The sequence below is a fragment of the Cygnus olor genome, chromosome 29 (assembly GCF_009769625.2).
Source record: "Cygnus olor isolate bCygOlo1 chromosome 29, bCygOlo1.pri.v2, whole genome shotgun sequence".
In the NCBI taxonomy this organism is placed as follows: Eukaryota; Metazoa; Chordata; class Aves; order Anseriformes; family Anatidae; genus Cygnus; species Cygnus olor.
Window position 1 is genome coordinate 111,980 of NC_049197.1, and position 25,576 is coordinate 137,555.

The window sequence follows — 25,576 nt, forward strand, 5'->3', positions numbered from 1 at the left end:
CCTGATGTGTTCCCTGGCTCTTCTCATGGCCAGTCCCTTCTTGAAACCCTCAGGAAATCCCCAAGGGATTTCCCATCTGTGATGGTCGTGGCACTTCTCCACTGTTGCAGAGACCCTCTTGGCATGAAGACACCGGGGCTCATGTTCAATGAGTTTGGTCCAAAAATGAAAGAATTTCCAGCACCAGCCATTGCCACGGCATCTCTTCTCCGGTAAGGTTTAATTTATCGAAAAGATACAAAGCCTCATCAAAATGCAATTTGCTGAGCCGTGGCTCTGGGTTGAGAAACTACTTCTCTAAGCCAAATGCAATTTTCCATGTAAAAAGAAGGCTAAGGGCGTAACATAGGTGTGTTTTGGGAATTGTGTAAGCCATGCTACAATTTGGCATGAGCCACAGTGCTTGCCTGCCATAGGGCTTTGGAGTGGAAGATCAAAATAGAGATAAACATAAGCAGGGAAACAACCACAATGGATGAAAGGTGAAAAAAAGACTAGTCTAACATAGGGAGACTGTTACCGTGCCACAGAAGTACAAGACTTCTTAGTCATTGAGTGCTACCCTTTGGTAGACACGGTTGCATCTTTGTTAATTTTCTTCTGCATTATAGGGCGTGTTTCTGGGTAGGGTCAATGTTTGGCAAATTGAAGATGAAAATCTGTAAACCACGCCAAGCTGATGAAGACAGTAACTGTCTCCTCCTTCACGCCCATGCAAACCCAGCCCACCTCCAGAAACAGATAAAAGAGAGCATCTGCTGCCCTCGAGTCAGAGGGACTTACTTCCCTTCTCTTTGCACTCACCTCCTCGCAGCCCAACCCCATTGATCTTTCTTCTCTTCTTGACTTTGACACCACTTGGAAGAAGCAGCCATGTCTCGGCAGTCTGTCTGCAGAAGCTTTGGAGGAGGGAGTAGAAGGGGCTACAGCTCTTGCTCTGCCATCGGTGGTGGCTTTGGAGGAGGTGGTGGCAGAAGCAGGAGCAGCTACAGCTCATTCTCTATGTCCAGGGGATACGGAGGTGGTGGACGTTGTGGAGGGTTTGGCAGCAGGAGCCTCCACAACATGGGTGGCAGCGGAAGGATTGCCATGGGAGGATGCTACGGTGGCGGAGGCTATGGAGGCAGAATGGGCGGCTTTGGTGGAGGCTATGGAGGAGGACTAGGCAGCTATGGAGGAGGAATGGGTGGCTTCGGAGGAATGGGTGGTGGAGGAATGGGTGGTGGTGGAATGGGCGGTGGAGGAATGGGCGGCTTTGGTGGAGGCATGGGTGGTTATGGTGGAGGAATGGGTGGCGGAGGAATGGGTGGCTTTGGTGGCCCAGGCTTCGGCATGCACGGCTTCGGTGGCCCTGGCAGAGGCGGGCCTGGCATCCAGCCGGTGCAGGTCGACTCAAGTCTCCTGCAGCCAGTCCATGTTGAGATTGACCCCCAGATCCAGCAAGTCAAAAACCAGGAGAAGGAGCAGATCAAGACTCTTAATAATCAGTTTGCCTCCTTCATTGACAAGGTGAGAGGGTGGGATTGTGACTAATAAGGGTCAACTTTTGGAGGAGCTGTCAAGTTCTGCAGAGATTTTCTCCTTTTTGAGCTAAGCATCAGTAGGCTGAGAAGTTTGAGAAGAGCCTTGCTCTTAAGTACTGCTAGGGAAAAGATGAGAATCTCTCTTCCACATAAGATCAAAGCTATATCTTCAGGGCTTTACTCCAGCCTGTTGCACCAGGTTCAGCTAATAGGTTATTCCTGCAAACAAGATAAACGCCTCCAAACATTTTCTGGTTTCATGCACAAATTTTCACTTCTGCACCTTTCCCTTTCCAAATACCTTCCAGTTCATATATTCACCAATGTAGTTTTTTTTTTCTTTCTTTTTTCTTTTTTTTTTCCAAGTATCCAGGGTTTTAGTTTAGACTAGAAATCTAAACTTTGTAGGCTACCTGCCATGGGAGAGTATTGCAGCTAGTGCTACATTTAAAAGCTCCTTTGATTTGAATATGACTTAGAACTTTCCTCCCTTTCTTGACCTCACAATGTAGTCAAAAATGGAGCTTTTAAACAAAATGTTAGCTAGCTCTCGTGTCATCATGCCAAGAAGAACTGGTGCCCTTTTCACAAAGTGGATGGGGTGCCCTGTCTGCTGCTGCTTCTCCACGTCTGACGGTGGATGCTCCATGTGTTGGCTTTCAGGTGCGCTTCCTGGAGCAACAGAACAAGGTGCTCTCCACCAAGTGGGAGCTCCTGCAGCAGCAAGGGCCCTCAGGGCCGAGGAAGAACCTGGATGTCCTCTTTGAGAATTACATCCAGAACCTGAAAAGGCAGCTGGACTCGATCCTGGCACAGAGGGGGCAGCTGGAATCAGAGCTGCAGAACATGCAGCAGTACGTTGAGGATTACAAAACCAAGTAAGTGTAGTGCTGGAGTAACACAGAAAGCAGCTCAAGCAGCTGACAGTGATGGTAATCTTTATTTCACAGGTCATCTTTCTTTACATGTGTACTTTTTATAGCAATTATGGACAAAGTTAGGTCAATTTAAATATTTATTCTGTTTGTATGTGTGTGTGTGTATGTGTTTGTTTTGTTTAGCGTTGCCTTAGGCAGGAAAATTCAGGAAACTCAGCTTATATTTTTACTCTCCATAGGTATGAGGAAGAGATCAACAGGCGCACAGCAGCCGAGAATGAGTTTGTGGTGCTCAAGAAGGTGAGTCACAGGCACTACAAAATGATTGCTCAAATATCAGGCTTTGTCTGTGCTTTGAGGGGATTCCCTCTTGGATCAGAAAACCAACGGAGATTGTAGGATCTGAGGGCGGCTCCTGGAAGCCTCTTACTTTTTCCTGCATGGCTGAACAGCACTGTCACAGCTGTTGCCTTCAGCACTGACCAACTTCTGTGGTCCTGAAGGATTTCCAAGAGAAAATGAAACCACTCTGTGATCTCTCCTGCAGGATGTGGACACTGCCTACATGACCAAAGTGGAGCTGGAAGCCAAGGTGGGAGCTCTGACCGACGAGATCAACTTCCTGAGGTGCATCTACGAGGAGGTAAGAGCCTGCCTGAGCTGCAGCGAGGTGCGGGGTGAGTCCAGGCACCGAGGGCAGGCGGGGTGCCCGTGGGGCCCGGGAGAATCTCTGGGGCTGCCGGAACGGCTGCTCTGCGCTGCACTCCTCTCCTGCCACGCCAAGGCTGACTCCTGTGCTGGTTGCAGGAGCTGGCTCAGATGCAGACGATCAGCCGGGACTTGTCTGTGGTGGTGTCGATGGACAACAACCGCCACTTGGACCTGGACAGCATCATCGAGGAGGTCAGGCGCCAGTACGAGCAGATTGCTCAGAGCAGCAGAGCGGAAGCTGAGGCTTGGTACCAGAGCCAGGTGAGCTGGGAAGCACTTGAAGGAGCTGGGGTGGTGGTTTGAGTTTGCAGATGAATTGTGACAAAGTGACAGATGTCTTTAAGCTAACAGTACTGGAAGAAGTCTCAAAAGGAAGGGTGTTGCAGCCGAGGGGTCTGGCTCCCTCTTTCCAACAAGTCCAGAATCTCACTCTAGCATGTTGTCTGAATAAACAACATCCATTAGCTAGAAACTACCAGGACAAAGTAGCTTTACAGAAACCAAAGGACACTTGTTTGTCTAAGATCTTTCTCCAAATTCAGCAATGTAGGAAACAATGATAATTGTGTCTTAGAACCATCTTTCACATGGAGCTGGGCATCTGCCTTCTAGGTACCACTGTGATGGGTGCTCTTAGCAGCACGTGAGCTAGGGAAGTTGAAAATCTAGTCTAGGCATCAGGAATGTTTCACTGAAGGGCTGCTTTGTCTCCCTGCCATCAGTACGAACAGCTGCAGAGCACTGCTGGAATGCACGGGGACAGCCTGCGCAACACCAAGATCGAGATCCAGGAGCTGACCAGGAACATTCAGAGGCTGCGGGCTGAAATTGAGAACGTGAAGAAGCAGGTAGGGGTTGTTTGGTGTCTCGCTGGATACCGTCTGGGTCACAAATGGTATTGTGTGGGGCAAAAACATTTTCTTCCACTACTGCTGTTGCCTTCATGGTGTTGCCTTTTTTCCTCCGCTTGGAGCTTGGGGGCAGATGTAGGTGACAAAATATGACCTGAGAATTTGCTCTTCTTCTTGATCAGAACCAGCAGCTGCAGGCAGCTATTGCTGAGGCCGAGGAGCGGGGTGAGATGGCTCTGAAGGATGCCAGGTTGAAACTGGAGGAGCTGGAAAGTGCCCTGAGCAAAGACAAGGAGGAGCTGGCTCGCCTGTTGAAGGAGTACCAGGAGCTGCTGAACATCAAGATTGCCCTGGATGTGGAGATTGCCATGTACAGGAAGCTGCTGGAGGGAGAGGAGAACAGGTACCATTCTTTCTTTTTGTCTATTTGACTGAACCATTCTTGATAGACTATTCTATGTGTGGGTCGGGTCTTCTCATAACCCACTGGAGATTAAAGTCATATTTTAAACATGCTTTAATTCTTAGCCCTAATCAGAAATGTTTTGCATATTTCTTATAAGAAGTTTTACTTAGTGTTGCTTATTTATGTTAAGAAACAATTGGAAAAATCAAAAAGAATTTGGAAAATACATACAGTAAATAAAAAAGGAAATTCTCAGCTGAAGAAGCTTGCGCTTCCAAGTGCAAGCTAGTAAGACTAACTGGTACTGTTTCCTTTTTCAGGCTTTGCAATGATGGCATGTCCAACGTGAATGTCTGTAAGTATCCTCAGGTGTTTCCTTGTGGAGTAGCAGTGGGCTGTGTATTTTGGAGAGGCAACCTGCCACGGCCCATGCATAACCTGTGCTTGTCTTCCAGCTGTGGTAGGCAGGACCACCATCTCTGGAGGCCGAGGAGGCATGGGAGGAGGCTTCGGCGGCAGCGGCATGGGAGGAGGCTTTGGCGGCAGCAGCATGGGAGGAGGCTTTGGCGGCAGCGGCATGGGAGGAGGCTTCGGCGGCAGCGGCATGGGAGGAGGAATGGGAGGAGGTGTATGTGGAGTAGGAGGAGGCTTTGGAGGTGGAAGCTCTGGAGGCAGCTGTGGCATGGGAGGAGGAATGTACAGTGGAGGCTTCTCTTCTGGAAGTGGAAGGATGTGCGTGTCTGGAGGTGGCAACTTCAGCTCCGGTGGGGGATCCTCCTCCGTCCGGAGATGTGTCACAACCACCTCCGTCAAGTCTTCAGGAGTAAGGTTCTGAGCCACGAAGCCAGATCGAGAAACAAAAGAAGCTTCTCCTCCCCTCTCCTGGCAGCAGCCCAGCCTCCTTAAATCCGACTCCGGTATCCCGCAAGGAAACGAACTGTGTCCCTCTCGGCCCACCACGTACCCGCTGCTCCTCCGGGCTCCTTCGCAGGAAGGGAGCCTCGTGGCCGTGCCACGCTGCTCGCTAGCCCCATGCCCAGCGATGAATAACTGAGCAAAGAAAAGTCTCTCGTGTGGATACCCAGTGCGGAGAGCTGATTTAAAGGAGGGAAATGCTCTGCCTTTCTTGCTGCCTTGTACATTTCTGGCTGCCTTGTGGCAAACGTGTATAAAAGCACTCTCTGTGCCTATTCCGTCAGGTTGCTTCCTAGATGGCCGTATCCCCGGGGTGCTTCTGCATGCAGTACATCCTGCTGCTTCCATTCACTTGTGCTGCGGGGCATGGCAGGCAGGGGCAAGTGGACTCCTCCCTTGGCAGAGCCGGGGAGCGAGCAGCCTCTCTGCAGGCGACCAGAGGGACAAATCGTCCCGGGGCGAAGCACCTGGGCAGCTTTAGGTGCCCGTTGTCCCCTGCTAGACGCAGGAGCACTCTCTCGAGCTGTGGCTTCGGGCTCCACTTGCCCTTGCTCCATGGTACCTGCTGACACCTCCTGCCCGCGTGGACTCTTTGCAAAGAGAACCAAGCTTGCTTTTCTGTGCTAGGCCCGCTGTGACATGGAACCAGATGTACTGTGCCCCCCTCCTTTCCTTTCTGTGTGTGATATGTCCTTGGGATGTTGCCATTCTCAATAAATTGCAGAGAACATTCACGGTGTCTGCTCGTTACTGCTTTAGAAGTCTCTTCTCCGTAGGATTGCTGCTGGGGAAGCGACATGGTGGGAACCTGGGTTGTGCTCAGCACGTCATGGCCGTGCCGTGAGGGCCTGGCACGTGTCCAGGCATGGGGGACTCTGCCCTGCGCTGCTGTGGCCTCACCTTGAGCACTGGGCGCAGGTGCCACAGTATGAGAGGGCCCTAAAACTATCAGGAAGCCTCCAAAGGAGGGCGATAAAGAAGGTGAAGGGTCTGGAGGGGAGGGTGTGTGAGGAATGGCTCAGGTCCCTGTGTTTGTTTGGCCCAGAGCAGAGCAGGCTGAGGGAAGGCCTCCTCTTCTCTAGGCTAAACAACCCCAGCAGCTCCCCATAAAGCTTGAGGTCCAGATGATCCTTATGGGTCTCTTCCAACTCAGAATATGCAATCTCTCTTGATATCTTGATAAAGTCTCATGACTCTTCTTTGAAAACATGAGCCCACACATAGGATGCTCTGATCAAATGTTATGCAGGCAGACAGCTCAGACAAAAGCATTTTTCTAGTATTCATGGCTCAGCCATGTTAAGAACCAAGGGATTTGAAGGACCGTCTCACAGCATCCCCTTTGGATCGCCCCACAGACCAGTAGGCCACTGTGTTAGGTGAGGAGGGTGGCAGTGGTCTTGAGGGGGGAGGCCACCTCTCCAGCTGCCTGGGATCATGATATGGACGCTGGCCAAGCAGCTGGCCTGAGGCCTACAAGGCGGCGGTGGCCAGGCGGGCTGCACAACTCGGCGGCCTGCGGGCACCAAGGGATAATCCTGCCGACTCATGGCCATCACGTTCACACTGGCTGTCTGAAAAGTCAGCCGAGTCTTTTGGTGCCTCGTCTCTGCATTGAGAGTGAGTGGGAGAGATTTGGTGTGGTGTGAGGGGGAGGCCGGGGAGCAGGAGGTGGGCAGAATGCTGATGTGTTTGACCTGCGCTGTGCTTCAGTGCCTCCACCGCAAGAAGAGATCAAAGAGCCAGAAACCACTCTCAGTAGTGGTTTGGGAGTCCCACAACAATCTGCTGTGAGCGGCCAGTGTCCCTGCAGCAGGTCAGGAGGGGCCGACCTCGGGAGAGGGCCACTCGAGGCAATGGGGAATGGTTAGAGGGGTCTCGGAAGAGGGCCTTGTGCTCCCTCTGGGGAGCGGCAGAGCAGCGGTAGAGCTGGCAAAGGTGGCCTTGTTTGGCACCCAAGTGAGAGGATGGAACGGCAACGCCTCTGAGGAGCTGAGCCTCTGCCAAGAGCATTTTGGGTTTGGCCTGGGGCAGAGTCAACTGCTTTGGTGCTTAATTGGAGCGCTCGGTTTCCTTTCAGCCTTAGTACGGGAACGCAGCATTGTGGGCATTGCTGTGAGGAGTGATGGTGGCATTCTTGTCTATGCCACCACTTGAGTTTCATGCCAGAATGTCTTTGCTGTGCATGGGCTGAAGGTGCAGCTTGGCTTGGTCCACAGCCTGGCACTGCATCTACTTTTTCTGCAGAGTTTATGTTTTGCCTAGTGTTGATGATTTTGCTGCATATAACTTCTTGTGTAAGAGATCAGAAGGGATTGCTGGAGCCCAGGCTGCCTATCGAGTTTCACCTGGAGGAGGCTGATGCGACTCCAGGTCTGGAATAATCTACACATCTTGTCTGGAGACGTCAGAGTGACTCAATCTGGGCGTCTTATCTGTATGTGCCGAATGTGGTCAGCATCCAGGCATTCAGCTGACTTGACAGATTTTGCCCCTGGTTGTGGAACCGCCATGTGGGATGTTACAAGCACCTTGTGCTGCCTACTGAGAAAAGTGTCTCCCGTGTGTGTGGTAATCTGGAGGAAGGCCATGAGAAGATATGACCTGTTTTTTCCTGATGAAAAACTGAGCTACCTTACGTTTCTCTGGAACTGCACCCAATGGACAGGAGTAATGGATTGCAGCATGAGGTGGAGTGTTTATTTATCTGTCCTGGAGTAATGACCAAGGAATTAGATCCTTCTTTTGAAAGAAGTGTCCCTTCTCTGCTGCGTGGATGGCTTCCAATCCTACAGCGGCAGCTTGTGGCTGAGCCAAGCTGCAGCCATCCGGATAGCCCTTGGCCAAGTGTTCTTTGAGTCCCTCAAGGGTAACGTTCTCCACGCTGCTATGCCCTGCTGCATTAAGAGGCTGTGGAGCCAAGCATCCTCCATCTCGGTGGCATTCAGTGGCATTTATGGTTTGGATTCCTCTAGCTATTCTGTGAGCCAGTTTTCCTAGGGCTTTCAAGTGTCTGTGGCTGAAGGCTGATACCCTGTGATATTTTCAAACAACGCTTCATTGCGCAAGTCTTATGGGACATCATGAATGTAAATTTAATTCTTAGATCTTTTGAATAGCCTTAAATTCATATTCCTTATTGTTTTAAATCTTTTGAAGGTCTGTAATGTTTATTTTCACTTCTTATTTTTAGATTACTTGTGCTGGCTACATACCAGAGGAAATGTAAAAATTTAGTGCTTTATTTCACACATTAACTGAAATGCATTTTTGATTTCTTATTTCCAGGCTGATAATGCCTACGGAATGCTTTTTAAATGCTATTTACACAACTCCGCCGCCTTGTAACCTGCACCTGTAATCTAGGTTCTTCAGGATACTGTGCATCTGTATCATTTTATATTTTATGCCTTAACCTGGATCTTTATGCATAATTACTTCAAATTTCTTTCACATGCAATTCAGTAATTGGCATCTTTATTTCAAAGACACCCTGCAGAATAAATTTCTTACCTTTCCCAATGGAAAAATTGAAAATAAGAGTATATACTATGCCTTAGAAGTTGAAGTAGTTCCATTTCTTAACATTTTTCCACTTGAGTTGTCTCATCTTTGTACATAACCAGGTAAAGAAGAGGTCAGCAGCATTCCTCTAAGCAGCAGGAACCCCTCACTGTCTCAAATTATTCGTCTGTCTTTCCATTTCTGTGGTGCTTTTCTCTCTCCCCAGTCATCATCGCTGTAGCAGCTGCTGAAGTGTCCCTCCCTCTGTTCTTTCCCAGGCAGTCATTCCCCATCGCCGCCCGAAGAGCGCAGGGAAGCAGCGTGGCGATTCACTCTGTGTTCTTCTCTCTGCTCCAGCCTTGTCCCAGTTGGTTTTAGCAGATCTGAGGAGATACGGTTGGAGGGAATTTAATCCGCAGGGAGAAGACACTCCCATCCAAAGTGACACCACGCACACTCCAAAGAGATGTAATTCCTTCCTAGCAGGAGAATATGCTGAGTCTCTTCAAACTTTGGTGCCACGAATTCCCATTGAAGATTGGGAAACTTCTAAAATGCCAAAGGCAATTTCACATATAAAAAGGAGATTTAGGGTGTGTTTAAGGAATTGTGAAAGCTGTATTATAGGTTGTATTTCATCAAAAGTTCTCCTTTCAGTGAAGCTTTGATTGGAAAGATCTATATCTGGAATTGTTCGGAGCCATTAAAGAAGGTTGGGAATCCAATGAGGGGCTGCAGAAAAGTGCATTATCGTGCAAGGTGTTTTCCAACATGTCATAAAATTATGAGAGGCCACTTAGTCACTGAGACCTGTTTCGATGTTCTTGTGCTTTTATTCACTTCTATATTGCAGGGTGTGTTTCTAGGCAGGCCAAATATGGTAAAGCTACACTGAGAAGCTGTCAACAACACCATGCTGATGAAAATAATAAATTGGTTTCCACCTTCACACCCAAGCCGCTCCAGCCCACCTCCAGAAGCGGATAAAAGGGAGTGCCTGGAGTCGTGGAGCCAGAGAAGACTGCGCGCACTTCTCTCTGCATTCATTCCTCAGCAGCACAGCTCTGTTGTTCTATCTGCCCATCTTGACTTTGACACTACTTGGAAGAAGCAGCCATGTCTCGGCAGTCTGTCTGCAGAAGCTTTGGAGGAGGGAGTAGAAGGGGCTACAGCTCTTGCTCTGCCATCGGTGGTGGCTTTGGAGGAGGCAGCAGCAGGAACAGAATCAGCTACAGCTCATATTCCTCAGCCAGGGGATTTGGAGGTGGTGGACAGTGTGGAGGGTTTGGCAGCAGGAGCCTCCATAACATGGGTGGCAGCAGAAGAATTGCCATAGGTGGATGCTACGGTGGCGGAGGCTATGGAGGCAGAATGGGCGGCTTCGGTGGAGGCTATGGAGGAGGAATGGGTGGCTTTGGTGGAGGAATGAGTTGTGGAGGAATGGGTGGCTTTGGTGGAGGAATGGGTGGTGGTGGAATGGGCGGTGGAGGAATGGGTGGCTTTGGTGGAGGAATGGGTGGTGGAGGAATGGGTGGCTTTGGTGGAGGAATGGGTGGCCCAGGAATGGGCGGCTTTGGTGGTCCCGGCTTCCCTGGAGGCATCCAGCCAGTGCAGGTTGACTCAAGTCTCCTGCGGCCAGTCCATGTTGAGATTGACCCCCAGATCCAGCAGGTCAAAAACCAGGAGAAGGAGCAGATCAAGACTCTTAACAATCAGTTTGCCTCCTTCATCGACAAGGTGAGAACTTAGGACCATCCTTGTGTGGACGTGGGCTTTTTGAACAACTTTCCCATGATATGGAAAGGGAATTTTTTTCTTACCATCGAGTTTGATGGTACGTTTGATAGTACTTGATAACGTTGCAAGAATGATGCCATTGCAGTAAGTTGTAATTAAGGTCTTATTAAGTAATACCGAACAATAGACAAGATTTTCATGCTAATGGAAGATTAAAGACGGTATCATCAGGACATTCTGTAGATTCTCTTGTCCAGTAATTTCTTCAGCTTAATTTATAGTGATTCAGGGTAAACTCGTCATCATGTACTTAGCTGTTCTAAGAGTTCTCATTACTGTAATTCAATACGATGAAGCTTTTTTTTCAAGGAACTCATCCTTTTAACATATGAGTGTTAAATACCATTCAAGTGAACTTGGATTAATATAATTACAAATAGAAACCAAAGACAGAATCACTTGTAGAAGAATATATCAGCAGTTAGATGAATCAGTAATTGCTTTCTTGACTTCACAATTGCTGAGATGACAGTAATGTCCAAACCGGATGTCTTAGAGAGAGTGCAACTTATTTTCCAATTGGCAACAACTATTTATCCCAAAGTGAAAACTTCAGAAAGGCTCACAATTTAAAAATGCCTGTGAAACATCAGGCACTTTAGAAGCTCGGAGCTTTGAGTTGGCCACAGTTCATTTGAGAAATGATTCTGTTGGCCTCCCAAAGAAGCGGGAGGTTTGAGGAGTGTGCTGCCTCCCAGGATCGCAGGGTGCATAACTTACACAAGCCTCCGTGGGCTTTCAGGTGCGCTTCCTGGAGCAACAGAACAAGGTGCTCTCCACCAAGTGGGAGCTCCTGCAGCAGCAAGGGCCCTCAGGGCCGAGGAAGAACCTGGATGTCCTCTTTGAGAATTACATCCAGAACCTGAGGAGGAGGCTCGAGTCTCTAGTGGGACAGAGGGGAGAGCTGGAGTCGGAACTGCAGAACATGCGGCAATACGTCGAGGAGTACAAAACCAAGTAAGTGCCGAGACAGAGCGAGGAGGAAGCAGCAAGGCAGGAGAGCAGGGCCAGCCTGCGGGTGCCTGCAGTGTCTTCCCTCTGCTTGGGAGCTCTCCAGAAGGGGATCGGAGGGTTCTGCGCAAGGAAGGGGGGTTCTGCTGGTTGAGCATTGCAGGAGCCACAGCTTGCCTGGTCTCCTTCCACAGGTATGAAGAAGAAATCAACAGGCGCACGGCTGCTGAGAACGAGTTTGTGGTGCTGAAGAAGGTGAGTGCCAGAGGCAGGAGAAGGGCGGTGAGCTGGAGGCAGGAGGCTGTCAGGAGGCAGCACTGGGATGGGCAGCTGCCAGTAGCAGGCCCTGGCTGCCGGTGGCCCCTGGGTGATGGGGAGAGGCCGGTGCCCATCTGCGTGATCTCTCCTGCAGGATGTGGACTGTGCCTACATGACCAAAGTGGAGCTGGAAGCCAAGGTGGGAGCTCTGACCGACGAGATCAACTTCCTGAGGTGCATCTATGAGGAGGTAAGAACCTGCCTGAGCTGCAGCGAGGTGCGGGGTGAGTCCAGGCACCGAGGGCAGGCGGGGTGCCCGTGGGGCCCGGGAGAATCTCTGGGGCTGCCGGAACGGCTGCTCTGCGCTGCACTCCTCTCCTGCCACGCCAAGGCTGACTCCTGTGCTGGTTGCAGGAGCTGGCTCAGATGCAGACGATCAGCCGGGACTTGTCTGTGGTGGTGTCGATGGACAACAACCGCCACTTGGACCTGGACAGCATCATCGAGGAGGTCAGGCGCCAGTACGAGCAGATCGCTCAGAACAGCCGGGCTGAAGCTGAGGCTTGGTACCAGAGCCGGGTGAGTTGGCAAGAGCCAAGGCAGCTGGGGCAGTCTCTGCCCCTCCATGGAGCACGGGGGATGGCTCAGTGCTTGTGAGGTTGTCTCATTGATGGGTTGTTTGTCTCGGTGCTGTCAGTATGAAGAGCTGCAGAGCACAGCTGGCAGGCATGGGGACAGCCTGCGCAACACCAAGATCGAGATCCAGGAGCTGACCAGGAATGTCCAGAGGCTGCGGGCTGAAATTGAGAGCGTGAAGAAGCAGGTGGGTGTTGCTGAGCATCTCCTTGGGTTCTGCCATCAGTCTGGGTTGTGGGTGAGCTGGCTGGTGTGCTCAGGGCTGCAGGAGGGAAGTGCAGCCACTGAAATGCAGCATCTGTGGAGGAGACTGCTTGCTCCTCCACAGTTTGTGCCCTCCAGCTTGCCTTTCGGGCTACTAGGGTGGAGGGTGTGCAGAAGGGGACTGAGGAAGTGCTCTTGTCCTTGCTCAGAACCAGCAGCTGCAGGCAGCTATTGCTGAGGCCGAGGAGCGGGGTGAGATGGCTCTGAAGGATGCCAGGTTGAAACTGGAGGAGCTGGAATGTGCCCTGAGCAAAGACAAGGAGGAGCTGGCTCGCCTGTTGAAGGAGTACCAGGAGCTGCTGAACATCAAGATTGCCCTGGATGTGGAGATTGCCATGTACAGGAAGCTGCTGGAGGGAGAGGAGAACAGGTACCATTCTTTCTTTTTGTCTATTTGACTGAACCATTCTTGATAGACTATTCTATGTGTGGGTCGGGTCTTCTCATAACCCACTGGAGATTAAAGTCATATTTTAAACATGCTTTAATTCTTAGCCCTAATCAGAAATGTTTTGCATATTTCTTATAAGAAGTTTTACTTTAGTGTTGCTTATTTATGTTAAGAAACAATTGGAAAAATCAAAAAGAATTTGGAAAATACATACAGTAAATAAAAAAGGAAATTCTCAGCTGAAGAAGCATGCGCTTCCAAGTGCAAGCTAGTAAGACTAACTGGTACTGTTTCCTTTTTCAGGCTTTGCAATGATGGCATGTCCAACGTGAATGTCTGTAAGTATCCTCAGGTGTTTCCTTGTGGAGTAGCAGTGGGCTGTGTATTTTGGAGAGGCAACCTGCCACGGCCCATGCATAACCTGTGCTTGTCTTCCAGCTGTGGTAGGCAGGACCACCATCTCTGGAGGCCGAGGAGGCATGGGAGGAGGCTTCGGCGGCAGCGGCATGGGAGGAGGCTTTGGCGGCAGCAGCATGGGAGGAGGCTTTGGCGGCAGCGGCATGGGAGGAGGCTTCGGCGGCAGCGGCATGGGAGGAGGAATGGGAGGAGGTGTATGTGGAGTAGGAGGAGGCTTTGGAGGTGGAAGCTCTGGAGGCAGCTGTGGCATGGGAGGAGGAATGTACAGTGGAGGCTTCTCTTCTGGAAGTGGAAGGATGTGCGTGTCTGGAGGTGGCAACTTCAGCTCCGGTGGGGGATCCTCCTCCGTCCGGAGATGTGTCACAACCACCTCCGTCAAGTCTTCAGGAGTAAGGTTCTGAGCCACGAAGCCAGATCGAGAAACAAAAGAAGCTTCTCCTCCCCTCTCCTGGCAGCAGCCCAGCCTCCTTAAATCCGACTCCGGTATCCCGCAAGGAAACGAACTGTGTCCCTCTCGGCCCACCACGTACCCGCTGCTCCTCCGGGCTCCTTCGCAGGAAGGGAGCCTCGTGGCCGTGCCACGCTGCTCGCTAGCCCCATGCCCAGCGATGAATAACTGAGCAAAGAAAAGTCTCTCGTGTGGATACCCAGTGCGGAGAGCTGATTTAAAGGAGGGAAATGCTCTGCCTTTCTTGCTGCCTTGTACATTTCTGGCTGCCTTGTGGCAAACGTGTATAAAAGCACTCTCTGTGCCTATTCCGTCAGGTTGCTTCCTAGATGGCCGTATCCCCGGGGTGCTTCTGCATGCAGTACATCCTGCTGCTTCCATTCACTTGTGCTGCGGGGCATGGCAGGCAGGGGCAAGTGGACTCCTCCCTTGGCAGAGCCGGGGAGCGAGCAGCCTCTCTGCAGGCGACCAGAGGGACAAATCGTCCCGGGGCGAAGCACCTGGGCAGCTTTAGGTGCCCGTTGTCCCCTGCTAGACGCAGGAGCACTCTCTCGAGCTGTGGCTTCGGGCTCCACTTGCCCTTGCTCCATGGTACCTGCTGACACCTCCTGCCCGCGTGGACTCTTTGCAAAGAGAACCAAGCTTGCTTTTCTGTGCTAGGCCCGCTGTGACATGGAACCAGATGTACTGTGCCCCCCTCCTTTCCTTTCTGTGTGTGATATGTCCTTGGGATGTTGCCATTCTCAATAAATTGCAGAGAACATTCACGGTGTCTGCTCGTTACTGCTTTAGAAGTCTCTTCTCCGTAGGATTGCTGCTGGGGAAGCGACATGGTGGGAACCTGGGTTGTGCTCAGCACGTCATGGCCGTGCCGTGAGGGCCTGGCACGTGTCCAGGCATGGGGGACTCTGCCCTGCGCTGCTGTGGCCTCACCTTGAGCACTGGGCGCAGGTGCCACAGTATGAGAGGGCCCTAAAACTATCAGGAAGCCTCCAAAGGAGGGCGATAAAGAAGGTGAAGGGTCTGGAGGGGAGGGTGTGTGAGGAATGGCTCAGGTCCCTGTGTTTGTTTGGCCCAGAGCAGAGCAGGCTGAGGGGAGGCCTCATGGCGGCCTGCAGCTCCCTCATGAGGGGAACTGAGGGGCAGGCGCTGAGCTCTGCTCTCTGGGGACGGTGACAGGACCTGAGGGAACGGCATGGAGCTGGGACAGGGGAGGGTCAGGCTGGGTGTTAGGGAAAGGTTCTGCACCCAGAGGTGGTCGGGCACTGGGATGGGCTCCCCAGGGATGGCACCGAGCTGCAGGAGTTCAGGAAGTGTTTGGAGAATGCTCTCAGACGTAGGATCTGATGTTTGGGTGCTCTTGTGTGGAACCAGGAATTAGACTAAATTATCCTTGTGGTTCTATTGCAGCTTGGGATATTCTATGCTATCTCTGGATATATATTGATAAAAGCTTATTGACTTTTATCAGTCGTAGCATTGCCTGAAAATGCAAGTCCACAGCTACCGTGGAGGGGGGTTTGGAAGCTCAATTCAGAAACCATGCAGTAAATGGGAACAGGCAGGAGCGCTGTTCCTTGTAGCCCGATAATGGAGGAGTGCAGGAGGCTGGAAAGGTTTGGTTAGATCCTGATGTAGCCTCATCCTGTGAATCATGTACTGTCAACTCCACAGTGCAGATGCGCACCTTCCAAAACAGTGCAGATGTGCGCCTTCCAAAACAGTGCAGAAACAACAGGCTAGCCCTTGCCTGTTGGGTTCAGCAAACTAAGGCACTCGGTACCCTGCTAGCCACGTCACAGGTCACCCGTGTTCTGCTGATATACAAACTGAGACTGACCTACAAAGGGAGTTTGTCTCTTAGATGTCAGATTCTCAGAGGATGTACAAAAGAAGCCATACTCAGGGTATGCCGAAATCAGGAACAGAAAATTATGGGCTTTGTGCAGCAACACTGGCTGAGCATAATGGCTAAACCAGTGGAGATTCAAACACATTGACACATGATGGAAACAGGCAGTGGCAGGGAGGAGCAGACATCAGATCAGTCTGTTGTTGAGACTTCATTTGAGTTTCCTGCCTTGGAGTGGACTTTGCTATGTGGTAGAGGAACGTGTCAATGATAGAAGACTTGTGGTCAGAGGGGGGAGGCCACCTCTCCAGCTGCCTGGGATCATGGATATGGACGCTGGCCAAGCAGCTGGCCTGAGGCCTAGAAGGTGGCAGTGGCCAGGTGGGCTGCACAGCTCGGTGGCCTGTGGGCACCAAGGGATAATCCTGCCAACTCGTGGCCATCACGTTCACACTGGCTGTCTGAAAAGTCAGCCGAGTCTTTTGGTGCCTCGTCTCTGCATTGAGAGTGAGTGGGAGAGATTTGGTGTGGTGTGAGGGGGAGGCCGGGGAGCAGGAGGTGGGCAGAATGCTGATGTGTTTGACCTGCGCTGTGCTTCAGTGCCTCCACCGCAAGAAGAGATCAAAGAGCCAGAAACCACTCTCAGTAGTGGTTTGGGAGTCCCACAACAATCTGCTGTGAGCGGCCAGTGTCCCTGCAGCAGGTCAGGAGGGGCCGACCTCGGGAGAGGGCCACTCGAGGCAATGGGGAATGGTTAGAGGGGTCTCGGAAGAGGGCCTTGTGCTCCCTCTGGGGAGCGGCAGAGCAGCGGTAGAGCTGGCAAAGGTGGCCTTGTTTGGCACCCAAGTGAGAGGATGGAACGGCAACGCCTCTGAGGAGCTGAGCCTCTGCCAAGAGCATTTTGGGTTTGGCCTGGGGCAGAGTCAACTGCTTTGGTGCTTAATTGGAGCGCTCGGTTTCCTTTCAGCCTTAGTACGGGAACGCAGCATTGTGGGCATTGCTGTGAGGAGTGATGGTGGCATTCTTGTCTATGCCACCGCTTGAGTTTCATGCCAGAATGTCTTTGCTGTGCATGGGCTGAAGGTGCAGCTTGGCTTGGTCCACAGCCTGGCACTGCATCTACTTTTTCTGCAGAGTTTATGTTTTGCCTAGTGTTGACGACTTTTGCTGTGCACAGCTCCTTGCGTAAGAGATCAGAAGGGATTGCTGGAGCCCAGGCTGCCTATCGAGTTTCACCTGGAGGAGGCTGATGCGACTCCAGGTCTGGAATAATCTACACATCTTGTCTGAAGACGTCAGAGTGACTCAATCTGGGCGTCTTATCTGTATGTGCCGAATGTGGTCAGCATCCAGGCATTCGGCTGACTTGACAGATTTTGCCCCTGGTTGTGGAACCGCCATGTGGGATGTTACAAGCACCTTGTGCTGCCTACTGAGAAAAGCGTCTCCCGTGTGTGTGGTAATCTGGAGGAAGGCCATGAGAAGATATGACCTGTTTTTTCCTGATGAAAAACTGAGCTACCTTACGTTTCTCTGGAACTGCACCCAATGGACAGGAGTGATGAGGTGGAGGGCTTAATTATCTGTCCTGGAGTAACGACCAAGGAATGCATTCATTTCATTCAAGCTGCTTTTGAAAGAGGAGGTGTCTCCTCTCTGATGGCTGCCCTTGGCCAAGTGTTCCTTGTGTCCCTCAAGGGTAACGTTCTCCACGCTGCTATGCCCTGCTGCATTAAGAGGCTGTGGAGCCAAGCATCCTCCATCTCGGTGGCATTCAGTGGCATTTATGGTTTGGATTCCTCTAGCTATTCTGTGAGCCAGTTTTCCTAGGGCTTTCAAGTGTCTGTGGCTGAAGGCTGATACCCTGTGATATTTTCAAACAACATTTTGTTGTTGCACAAGTCCTATAGAAGATTCTGAAAACTCAAACACACAAGGTGTATATTCCACCTTGGGAGGTTAAACATAGTATAATGTTGGACTGCTGAAATGTTTAGGGGGCTATAAAGTATATTTCCTTTGACATTTTTGATGATTTTTGGAGTTAAGCACTAGGAAGAGATACATGTATATATTTTTCTTAAGGTTTATACACATAACTAAAAAGTGTATTTGATTAATAAGACTCAGAAAGTATCTCCAAAATGTCTTTCAGGTGAATTTCCTACCTCATAGCTGGATAATTTGTAGCAGCAGCTGGTTTCTTAAAAATACAGTTTTCTAAAATGAATTTATTCAGCGCCTCCTCTCCCCCAGAAAAGTTCCTCTGGTCTCATGTGTCCTTGCCATAGGTCTTAGAATACACTTCATATTTTCAGCAAAGAAAATATTGCACCTCTGGCATCAAAGCTTCTTCAAACTTTTACGTGCCCCTTATTTAGAAATGATCAAATATGATGAACTCAACCTGATCCTTTATCTACCAACTTAAGTAAAAAATATTATTTTCACAAGTCATTGTTATCCCTGCCTGCGTTTCTCTGCTATATTTCTGTCTTCATTCATCATTACCACTTCTAGCGTTGAGTGTCCTTCCTCTCCTCTGCAGGTTCAGCAGACCCTGTGCCCGTCAGAAAAGCACAAGGAAGGAGCGTGGCCATCCATGTTCTCTACTTCATTGTGCTCTGGTGCTTGGAGTCTGGTTCTCGGTTATCGCAGGCTCCGGGAGACACATTCTGCGGGAGTTTGCCCTTGAAGCAGGCACTCCCATCCCAACCGATGGTGAGCGTGCTCTTAGGAGAGGAACTAAGCCCCTCCTTTCTGGATAAAAAAGAAATGCTGACTGTTGTTAAATGTTAATGTGTGGTATTCTTGCTTTACACTGGGAAACTGCTTTTTGGAAAGCCATCAGCAATTTTCCATATAAGAAGGAGATTCAGGGTATGCTTGGGGGGATTGTGAAAGTCTCATTCTAGCTGATTTTCACCAGAATGCTTGTTTGACACTGAGCTTCCATGCAGCAGATCCAGATCCAGATAATCTGAAAAAATTGCTAAGAATGGATAGAAAGGTAGGAGGAGGGAAGAACATGACTACATCACTATAAAACATATTTTTCCAGATGCCGCAAAGATATGAGAGTCCACTTACTCATTGAGACCTGTTTCAATGCTCTTGCTCTTTTATTCTCTTCTGCATTGCAAAGCGTATTTCTGGGTGGAGTCAACAATTTGGCAAAAATCTGTTAACCGCACCAAGCTGATGAAGACAGTAAATTTGTTTCCTCTTCACGCCCATGTAGACCCAGCCCACCTCCAGAAACAGATAAAAGGGAATGCCTGAAGCTGTGGAGCCAGAGAAGACTGCACACACTTCTCTCCACATCCATCCCTCAGCAGCACAGCTCCGTTGGTCTCTCTCCTCTCCTCGACTCCACTTGGAAGAAGCAGCCATGTCTCGGCAGTCAATCTGCAGAAGCTTTGGAGGCGGAAGCAGAAGGGGATACAGCTCTTGCTCTGCCATCGGTGGTGGCTTTGGAGGAAGTGGGGGCAGAAGCAGGATCAGCTATAGCTCGTTCTCCACATCCAGGGGAACTGGAGGCGCCGGACGTTGTGGAGGTTTTAGCAGCAGGAGCCTCCACAACATGGGTGGCAGCGGAAGGATTTCCATGGGTGGCTCTTATGGCAGTGGATACGGATGTAGAATTGTTGGCTTTGGTGGAGGCTATGGAGGAGGATTTGGCAGCATTGGAGGAGGTGTCATTGGTGGAGGAATAGGCAGCTTTGGTGGCCCTGTGAGAGGTGGTCCTGGGTTCCCCGGAGGCATCCAGCCGGTGCAGGTTGACACAACCCTCCTGCGGCCAGTCCATGTTGATATTGATCCTCAGATCCAGCAAGTGAAGTGCCAGGAGAAGGAGCAGATCAAGACTCTTAACAATCAGTTTGCTTCCTTCATTGACAAGGTGAGAGGCTGGAACTACGTCTGCTTGGGATTGGGGTCTCTGAGGAACTTTTCTGTGCTGCAGAGGAGGGACCTGCTCAGTGTTGGCAGGTCTGAAAGGCTGGCAGTGTTCTCACTGAGTCCTGCTAAGGAAATGTGAAAATTTTACATCTGCAGTGAGGCCAAAGGACTTTCTCTAGGGTTGCTTGACCCAAATTCTTTCTTACCTTTTGTCTCTAGCCTTCTCTGGGGAGTCAGGCCAAAGGGATCATGGCATACCTGGTTATCCTAAGTGGTATTTAAGCCCGTCCTTTTTCAAAGGTAGTTTCTTCTCAAGAAACTTAGAGAGTAGGAATGAAATTTCAGTTAATTCCTTGCAGTTCCTTAATTTGGTTCACACACTGATCAATGTCCTTTAGATTGTCTGTACTGGGAGAATATTGCTTGTCACTGTGCTTCATAGTCTGTTTTAATATAGGTCATATGTATTGAATGCTTTTTGTGCCTTCTATGATGAATGTTCTCCGATACAGAGATACATGGGATTTCATTCATTATAATGCAGACAAGAAAGGATCTAATGCTTCTGCAAATTAATGTGTCAAAATTTGCAATTGGAGCTGTTAATATGGAATCTAAACATTTTTATAGACATTCAAAAAACAATAAATATAGGAGCTGAAAAGAGAATAAATTCAAGAATAATAGAAAGAGAAGTGGAGGAAAAAGGGAGGAAATTTCCTCCTGGAAAAATGGTTTTCAACCAGCCATTTTTTCAGCCAGCCATTTCGTCATTTGAGAAATGATTCTGTTGGCCTCCCAAAGAAGCGGGAGGTTTGAGGAGTGTGCTGCCTCCCAGGATCGCAGGGTGCATAACTTACACAAGCCTCCGTGGGCTTTCAGGTGCGCTTCCTGGAGCAACAGAACAAGGTGCTCTCCACCAAGTGGGAGCTCCTGCAGCAGCAAGGGCCCTCAGGGCCGAGGAAGAACCTGGATGTCCTCTTTGAGAATTACATCCAGAACCTGAGGAGGAGGCTCGAGTCTCTAGTGGGACAGAGGGGAGAGCTGGAGTCGGAACTGCAGAACATGCGGCAATACGTCGAGGAGTACAAAACCAAGTAAGTGCCGAGACAGAGCGAGGAGGAAGCAGCAAGGCAGGAGAGCAGGGCCAGCCTGCGGGTGCCTGCAGTGTCTTCCGTCTGCTTGGGAGCTCTCCAGAAGGGGATCGGAGGGTTCTGCGCAAGGAAGGGGGGTTCTGCTGGTTGAGCATTGCAGGAGCCTCAGCTTGCCTGGTCTCCTTCCACAGGTATGAAGAAGAAATCAACAGGCGCACGGCTGCTGAGAACGAGTTTGTGGTGCTGAAGAAGGTGAGTGCCAGAGGCAGGAGAAGGGCGGTGAGCTGGAGGCAGGAGGCTGTCAGGAGGCAGCACTGGGATGGGCAGCTGCCAGTAGCAGGCCCTGGCTGCCGGTGGCCCCTGGGTGATGGGGAGAGGCCGGTGCCCATCTGCGTGATCTCTCCTGCAGGATGTGGACTGTGCCTACATGACCAAAGTGGAGCTGGAAGCCAAGGTGGGAGCTCTGACCGACGAGATCAACTTCCTGAGGTGCATCTATGAGGAGGTAAGAACCTGCCTGAGCTGCAGCGAGGTGCGGGGTGAGTCCAGGCACCGAGGGCAGGCGGGGTGCCCGTGGGGCCCGGGAGAATCTCTGGGGCTGCCGGAACGGCTGCTCTGCGCTGCCCTCCTCTCCTGCCACGCCAAGGCTGACTCCTGTGCTGGTTGCAGGAGCTGGCTCAGATGCAGACGATCAGCCGGGACTTGTCTGTGGTGGTGTCGATGGACAACAACCGCCACTTGGACCTGGACAGCATCATCGAGGAGGTCAGGCGCCAGTACGAGCAGATCGCTCAGAACAGCCGGGCTGAAGCTGAGGCTTGGTACCAGAGCCGGGTGAGTTGGCAAGAGCCAAGGCAGCTGGGGCAGTCTCTGCCCCTCCATGGAGCACGGGGGATGGCTCAGTGCTTGTGAGGTTGTCTCATTGATGGGTTGTTTGTCTCGGTGCTGTCAGTATGAAGAGCTGCAGAGCACAGCTGGCAGGCATGGGGACAGCCTGCGCAACACCAAGATCGAGATCCAGGAGCTGACCAGGAATGTCCAGAGGCTGCGGGCTGAAATTGAGAGCGTGAAGAAGCAGGTGGGTGTTGCTGAGCATCTCCTTGGGTTCTGCCATCAGTCTGGGTTGTGGGTGAGCTGGCTGGTGTGCTCAGGGCTGCAGGAGGGAAGTGCAGCCACTGAAATGCAGCATCTGTGGAGGAGACTGCTTGCTCCTCCACAGTTTGTGCCCTCCAGCTTGCCTTTCGGGCTACTAGGGTGGAGGGTGTGCAGAAGGGGACTGAGGAAGTGCTCTTGTCCTTGCTCAGAACCAGCAGCTGCAGGCAGCTATTGCTGAGGCCGAGGAGCGGGGTGAGATGGCTCTGAAGGATGCCAGGAGGAAACTGGAGGAGCTGGAATGTGCCCTGAGCAAAGACAAGGAGGAGCTGGCTCGCCTGTTGAAGGAGTACCAGGAGCTGCTGAACATCAAGATTGCCCTGGATGTGGAGATTGCCATGTACAGGAAGCTGCTGGAGGGAGAGGAGAACAGGTGAGACATGCTGTTATCTCAGCCTGACCAAGGTACTGCCTCTCCTTGGGGCAGACTGAGGCTTCATCATCTCTCTCAACCCATATAAACTTGGTTTCTGAATTACTCTGTTTTTCCCAAAGTTTTTTTTTGGCAAAAAAAAAAAAAAGAAAGAAAAACACCACAGGGACAATATCCTACTCTTATTGACTGTCTTTAGAAGAAGCAGGAAATAAATGAGGTACCTGGGAAACTGCACTGAGCTAAAGTGCTCTGTGTCGTGTCAGATTGACATCTTGCATTCCTTTCCCTACACAGGCTGTGTGGAGACAATCCAGCCAACGTGAACGTCTGTAAGTACCAGCGCATCCTCTTCTTTGCAGAATGGCTTTTATCCTGGGTCTTGTGAGGATTCCCAGGCTGTCACTTCGTGCACAGTGACACCTGTCCTTCTCTTGCAGCTGTGGTAGGCAGAACCACCATTGCTGGAGGCAGAGTTGGTGGCTTTGGTGCCGGCAGTGGCATGGGAGGAGGAGTATGTGCGGTTGGAGGAGGAAGCATCGTCGGAGGCAGCTGTGGAGTGGGAGGAGGGATGTACAGCGGTGGCTTCTCCTCTGGCAGTGGAAGAATGTGCAGCTCTGGAGGTGGCAGCTTCATTACTGGAGGTGGATCCTCCTCAGTACGGAGATGTGTCACAACCACAACGGTCAAATCTTCAGGTGTAAAATACTGAGTCCCGACCTCAGTCCCTCAAAGGAAAGAAGCATCTCCCATCCTCAGCCAGTGGCACAGCCCCTTGCATCCAGAACCGGTATCCAGCAAAGAAATGAACTGTTTCCCTCATAACTTCCTTAAACCATTCTGCCTCCTCCCCAGAGGGAGATTTGCAGCAAAACACCACCCTGTTGGCACTGCCTGCCTCCTCTCTGTGCTCCACCACTCTGCAGGGATGAAACATTTACAGCCCCATTAGGAAATATTTTCCTTGCGGATACCCGTCACCGGAGAGTTCATCCAAGGGCCCTACCTCCCTTGCTGTGCTCTGCTGGCTGAGCAGGAGTGTGTATGAATCTGCTCTTTCCTTTCACTTCTCAAGGTCTCTTTTTCAATGGCCTTGTTCTCCTTGTGCCTTCTGTGTCCTGCATGTTGCCCACATGCTTGTTTCAGCTGTATCGGGAATTCATGTAAGCAGAAGAAATGTGATAATGTCTCGTAGTCAGATTTAGGAGTGAGAAGCAGCTCCCTGGAGCATTTGGCAGCTTTAATATTTTATAGATTCTTTTCCCTCTTCTCCTTCACAGCTGACGTATGCAAGGCCTTATTGCAAATCTTCTGTTACGTGAATTTGAATGCGTTGTTGCTTTCTACCAATACCCCCTTTCCCTGAGTTCTTTCATTACCAATAAACTGCAGACAGGTGAAAAGATGTCTTTGTGTTGTGTTATCATTAAGCATTCCCGAGGGGAGGGTCCTGAGGAGCAAGAGATGTTGTTCTTTGCTATAGGAATGGCAATGCAACAGTGCAGTGTGGGGTCTGTCCTACGGAGCAAATGCGGAGCACACTGTCCTGCACAACATCAGGGGGGCTTGCAGGAGGTGGCCTGTCCCCAGGAGCTGGGGCACCCCATGGCCCATGTCTCGCAGAACCCCTGGGCCCCCAGGCCGTGAAGTTCCCTGCCAAAGGCAGAGGGAGGAAGCTGGACCTTCTCCTCACAGAGAGCCATGCGGCAGCATCCTGCTCTTCCCCAGCAGACTGTGTCTCTGCAGGGCAGGAGAGCCATGGGTGTAACACGAGGAGGGGACACGTGGATTGAGCACGGCCTTTGGGATGTTGTGGTTGGGATGTGGCGGTTTGAACGTGGCAGTTGGATTGGGGTGGTTTGCACATGGCCGTTGCGATGTAGGCATTGGAGAGGGGACATTTGAACAGGGCCACTGGGATGCGGCAGTTGGACTTTGATAGTTTGAACACGGTCTTTGGGATGTGCCAGTTTGAACATGGCCATTGGGACAAAAGAGGGCCAACTAAAAGAGGGTAGATTTAGATGAGATATAAGGAAGAAATTCATCACTCAGAGGGTGCTGAGGCACTGGAACAGGTTGCCCAGAGGAGCTGTGGATGCCCCATCCCTGGAGGTGTTCAAGCCCAAGTTGGGTGGGGCTTGGGGCAACCTGGTCTGGTGGGAGGTGTCCCTGCCCATGTCAGGGGGTTGGGATTAGATGATCTTTAAGGTCCCTTCCAACTCAAACCATTCCATGATGCCATGATCCTTTGGTGGTGCCTGGAACTCCCACCGCATACACTGGAGGCCTCGATGGGGGAGGACACAAGAAGGAGACCAGTGGCGGGTTGCCAACGCCCCAGTGAAGGCTGGCTGTCCTCCACCCCCAGGACAGGTCGGATCCCCTGGGGAAGCAGCACCATCTGCCTGACGAGTGGGGCTCTGACACGGCCACCGACACCTCCTACGTGAGTGGTGGGAATGCCCAAAGGTGGTGTGCAGACACGAATTACTCATGAAGAAAAGCAATGTGAAAGGATGAGACACAGCCCCAAACCTGCTATTATAGCTCCAGATTGCCCAGCCGGGTTAGTCATTAGCCCTCCGTAAATTGCATCCCATTGCACCCGAATTAATTTGATTAATGCTTCGCTGTATTCTTCTCCGGCATTGGGAGGAGCAAGCGCTGGACCAGTCGGTGAATCAGCCTTGACTGTGCTGCTGTGTGTGCGTTGTCCTGCTGCAGGATGGTGTCTGGCAGACAAAAGTACAGAAGTGGAGCGGAGCTTTAATCTGGAGTCCTTGCCATCCAAATAAGAAAAGGAAATGAGGAAGAAAGAATAGCTCTCATCTGAACTCTTGTTTGTATAACCAGTGACATTTCTGATTCTGAAAATTTGTAGGTTGGGGTGGGAAAGATCAAGAAGACATCTCCTGCTTCCCCGCCCTGGTGAAAAGCCCAAGGACAGGTACGGGCCAAGACGGCACAAAGCCCTTCAGTGTTCTTGGGGACTTCTTTCAGAGAGAGCGAAGGTCTCCAACATGCTGAAACAGGGGAGCCCATGGCTTGGCTGTGCCCCAGACCTGCCGGCTCCACGCGCTGTGGCTCCAGCTGCAGGCTCGGTCCCGCGGGAAGCCGCAGGCTCCTGCGAGTTCCCTGAGTTCTTCCTGGAGAGGGGCCAGGCTCAAATGTGGAGGTGCCGGAGTTTATCGTTCCCATCTGCTGGGCTTGTAAAAAAGGGAGTCGAGCTAATTGCTCAAGTACATCCTGCTT

At 51.1% G+C, this 25,576-nt stretch overlaps 3 protein-coding genes across 3 annotated transcripts; all 3 read left to right on the plus strand.

The window, feature by feature from the left end:
- Positions 1–767: 767 nt before the first annotated feature.
- LOC121061197 (keratin, type II cytoskeletal 3-like) lies at positions 768–6,016 on the plus strand. Its single transcript, XM_040539718.1, has 9 exons — positions 768–1,509; positions 2,187–2,401; positions 2,641–2,701; positions 2,949–3,044; positions 3,209–3,373; positions 3,835–3,960; positions 4,146–4,366; positions 4,690–4,724; positions 4,825–6,016. The coding sequence occupies exons 1-9, from the start codon at positions 874–876 to the stop codon at positions 5,202–5,204; spliced, it is 1,935 nt and encodes a 644-aa protein (XP_040395652.1). The 5' UTR covers positions 768–873; the 3' UTR covers positions 5,205–6,016.
- A 3,777-nt stretch (positions 6,017–9,793) lies between these two features.
- Positions 9,794–14,715, plus strand: LOC121061198 (keratin, type II cytoskeletal 3-like). Its single transcript, XM_040539720.1, has 9 exons — positions 9,794–10,525; positions 11,328–11,542; positions 11,731–11,791; positions 11,949–12,044; positions 12,209–12,373; positions 12,492–12,617; positions 12,844–13,064; positions 13,389–13,423; positions 13,524–14,715. Exons 1-9 carry the CDS (start codon positions 9,905–9,907, stop codon positions 13,901–13,903), a joined length of 1,920 nt encoding a protein of 639 aa, XP_040395654.1. The 5' UTR covers positions 9,794–9,904; the 3' UTR covers positions 13,904–14,715.
- Positions 14,716–19,088: 4,373 nt separating this feature from the next.
- Positions 19,089–23,726, plus strand: LOC121061201 (keratin, type II cytoskeletal 6C-like). Its single transcript, XM_040539727.1, has 9 exons — positions 19,089–19,703; positions 20,585–20,799; positions 20,988–21,048; positions 21,206–21,301; positions 21,466–21,630; positions 21,749–21,874; positions 22,101–22,321; positions 22,619–22,653; positions 22,762–23,726. Exons 1-9 carry the CDS (start codon positions 19,194–19,196, stop codon positions 23,031–23,033), a joined length of 1,701 nt encoding a protein of 566 aa, XP_040395661.1. The 5' UTR covers positions 19,089–19,193; the 3' UTR covers positions 23,034–23,726.
- Positions 23,727–25,576: the final 1,850 nt, after the last annotated feature.

What these genes read in the sequence shown, in the direction of transcription:
- LOC121061197 (XM_040539718.1), top strand. Translation starts at nt 874, where the DNA reads ATGTCTCGGCAGTCTGTCTGCAGAAGCTTTGGAGGAGGGAGTAGAAGG. An exon ending in TGAGGTGCATCTACGAGGAG is followed by an intron (nt 3,045 to 3,208) that starts GTAAGAGCCTGC and finishes TGCTGGTTGCAG; the next exon opens with GAGCTGGCTCAGATGCAGAC. An exon ending in AGGCTTGGTACCAGAGCCAG is followed by an intron (nt 3,374 to 3,834) that starts GTGAGCTGGGAA and finishes CCCTGCCATCAG; the next exon opens with TACGAACAGCTGCAGAGCAC.
- LOC121061198 (XM_040539720.1), top strand. Translation starts at nt 9,905, where the DNA reads ATGTCTCGGCAGTCTGTCTGCAGAAGCTTTGGAGGAGGGAGTAGAAGG. An exon ending in TGAGGTGCATCTATGAGGAG is followed by an intron (nt 12,045 to 12,208) that starts GTAAGAACCTGC and finishes TGCTGGTTGCAG; the next exon opens with GAGCTGGCTCAGATGCAGAC. An exon ending in CATGTCCAACGTGAATGTCT is followed by an intron (nt 13,424 to 13,523) that starts GTAAGTATCCTC and finishes CTTGTCTTCCAG; the next exon opens with CTGTGGTAGGCAGGACCACC.
- LOC121061201 (XM_040539727.1), top strand. Translation starts at nt 19,194, where the DNA reads ATGTCTCGGCAGTCAATCTGCAGAAGCTTTGGAGGCGGAAGCAGAAGG. An exon ending in AGTTTGTGGTGCTGAAGAAG is followed by an intron (nt 21,049 to 21,205) that starts GTGAGTGCCAGA and finishes TCTCTCCTGCAG; the next exon opens with GATGTGGACTGTGCCTACAT. An exon ending in AGGCTTGGTACCAGAGCCGG is followed by an intron (nt 21,631 to 21,748) that starts GTGAGTTGGCAA and finishes CGGTGCTGTCAG; the next exon opens with TATGAAGAGCTGCAGAGCAC.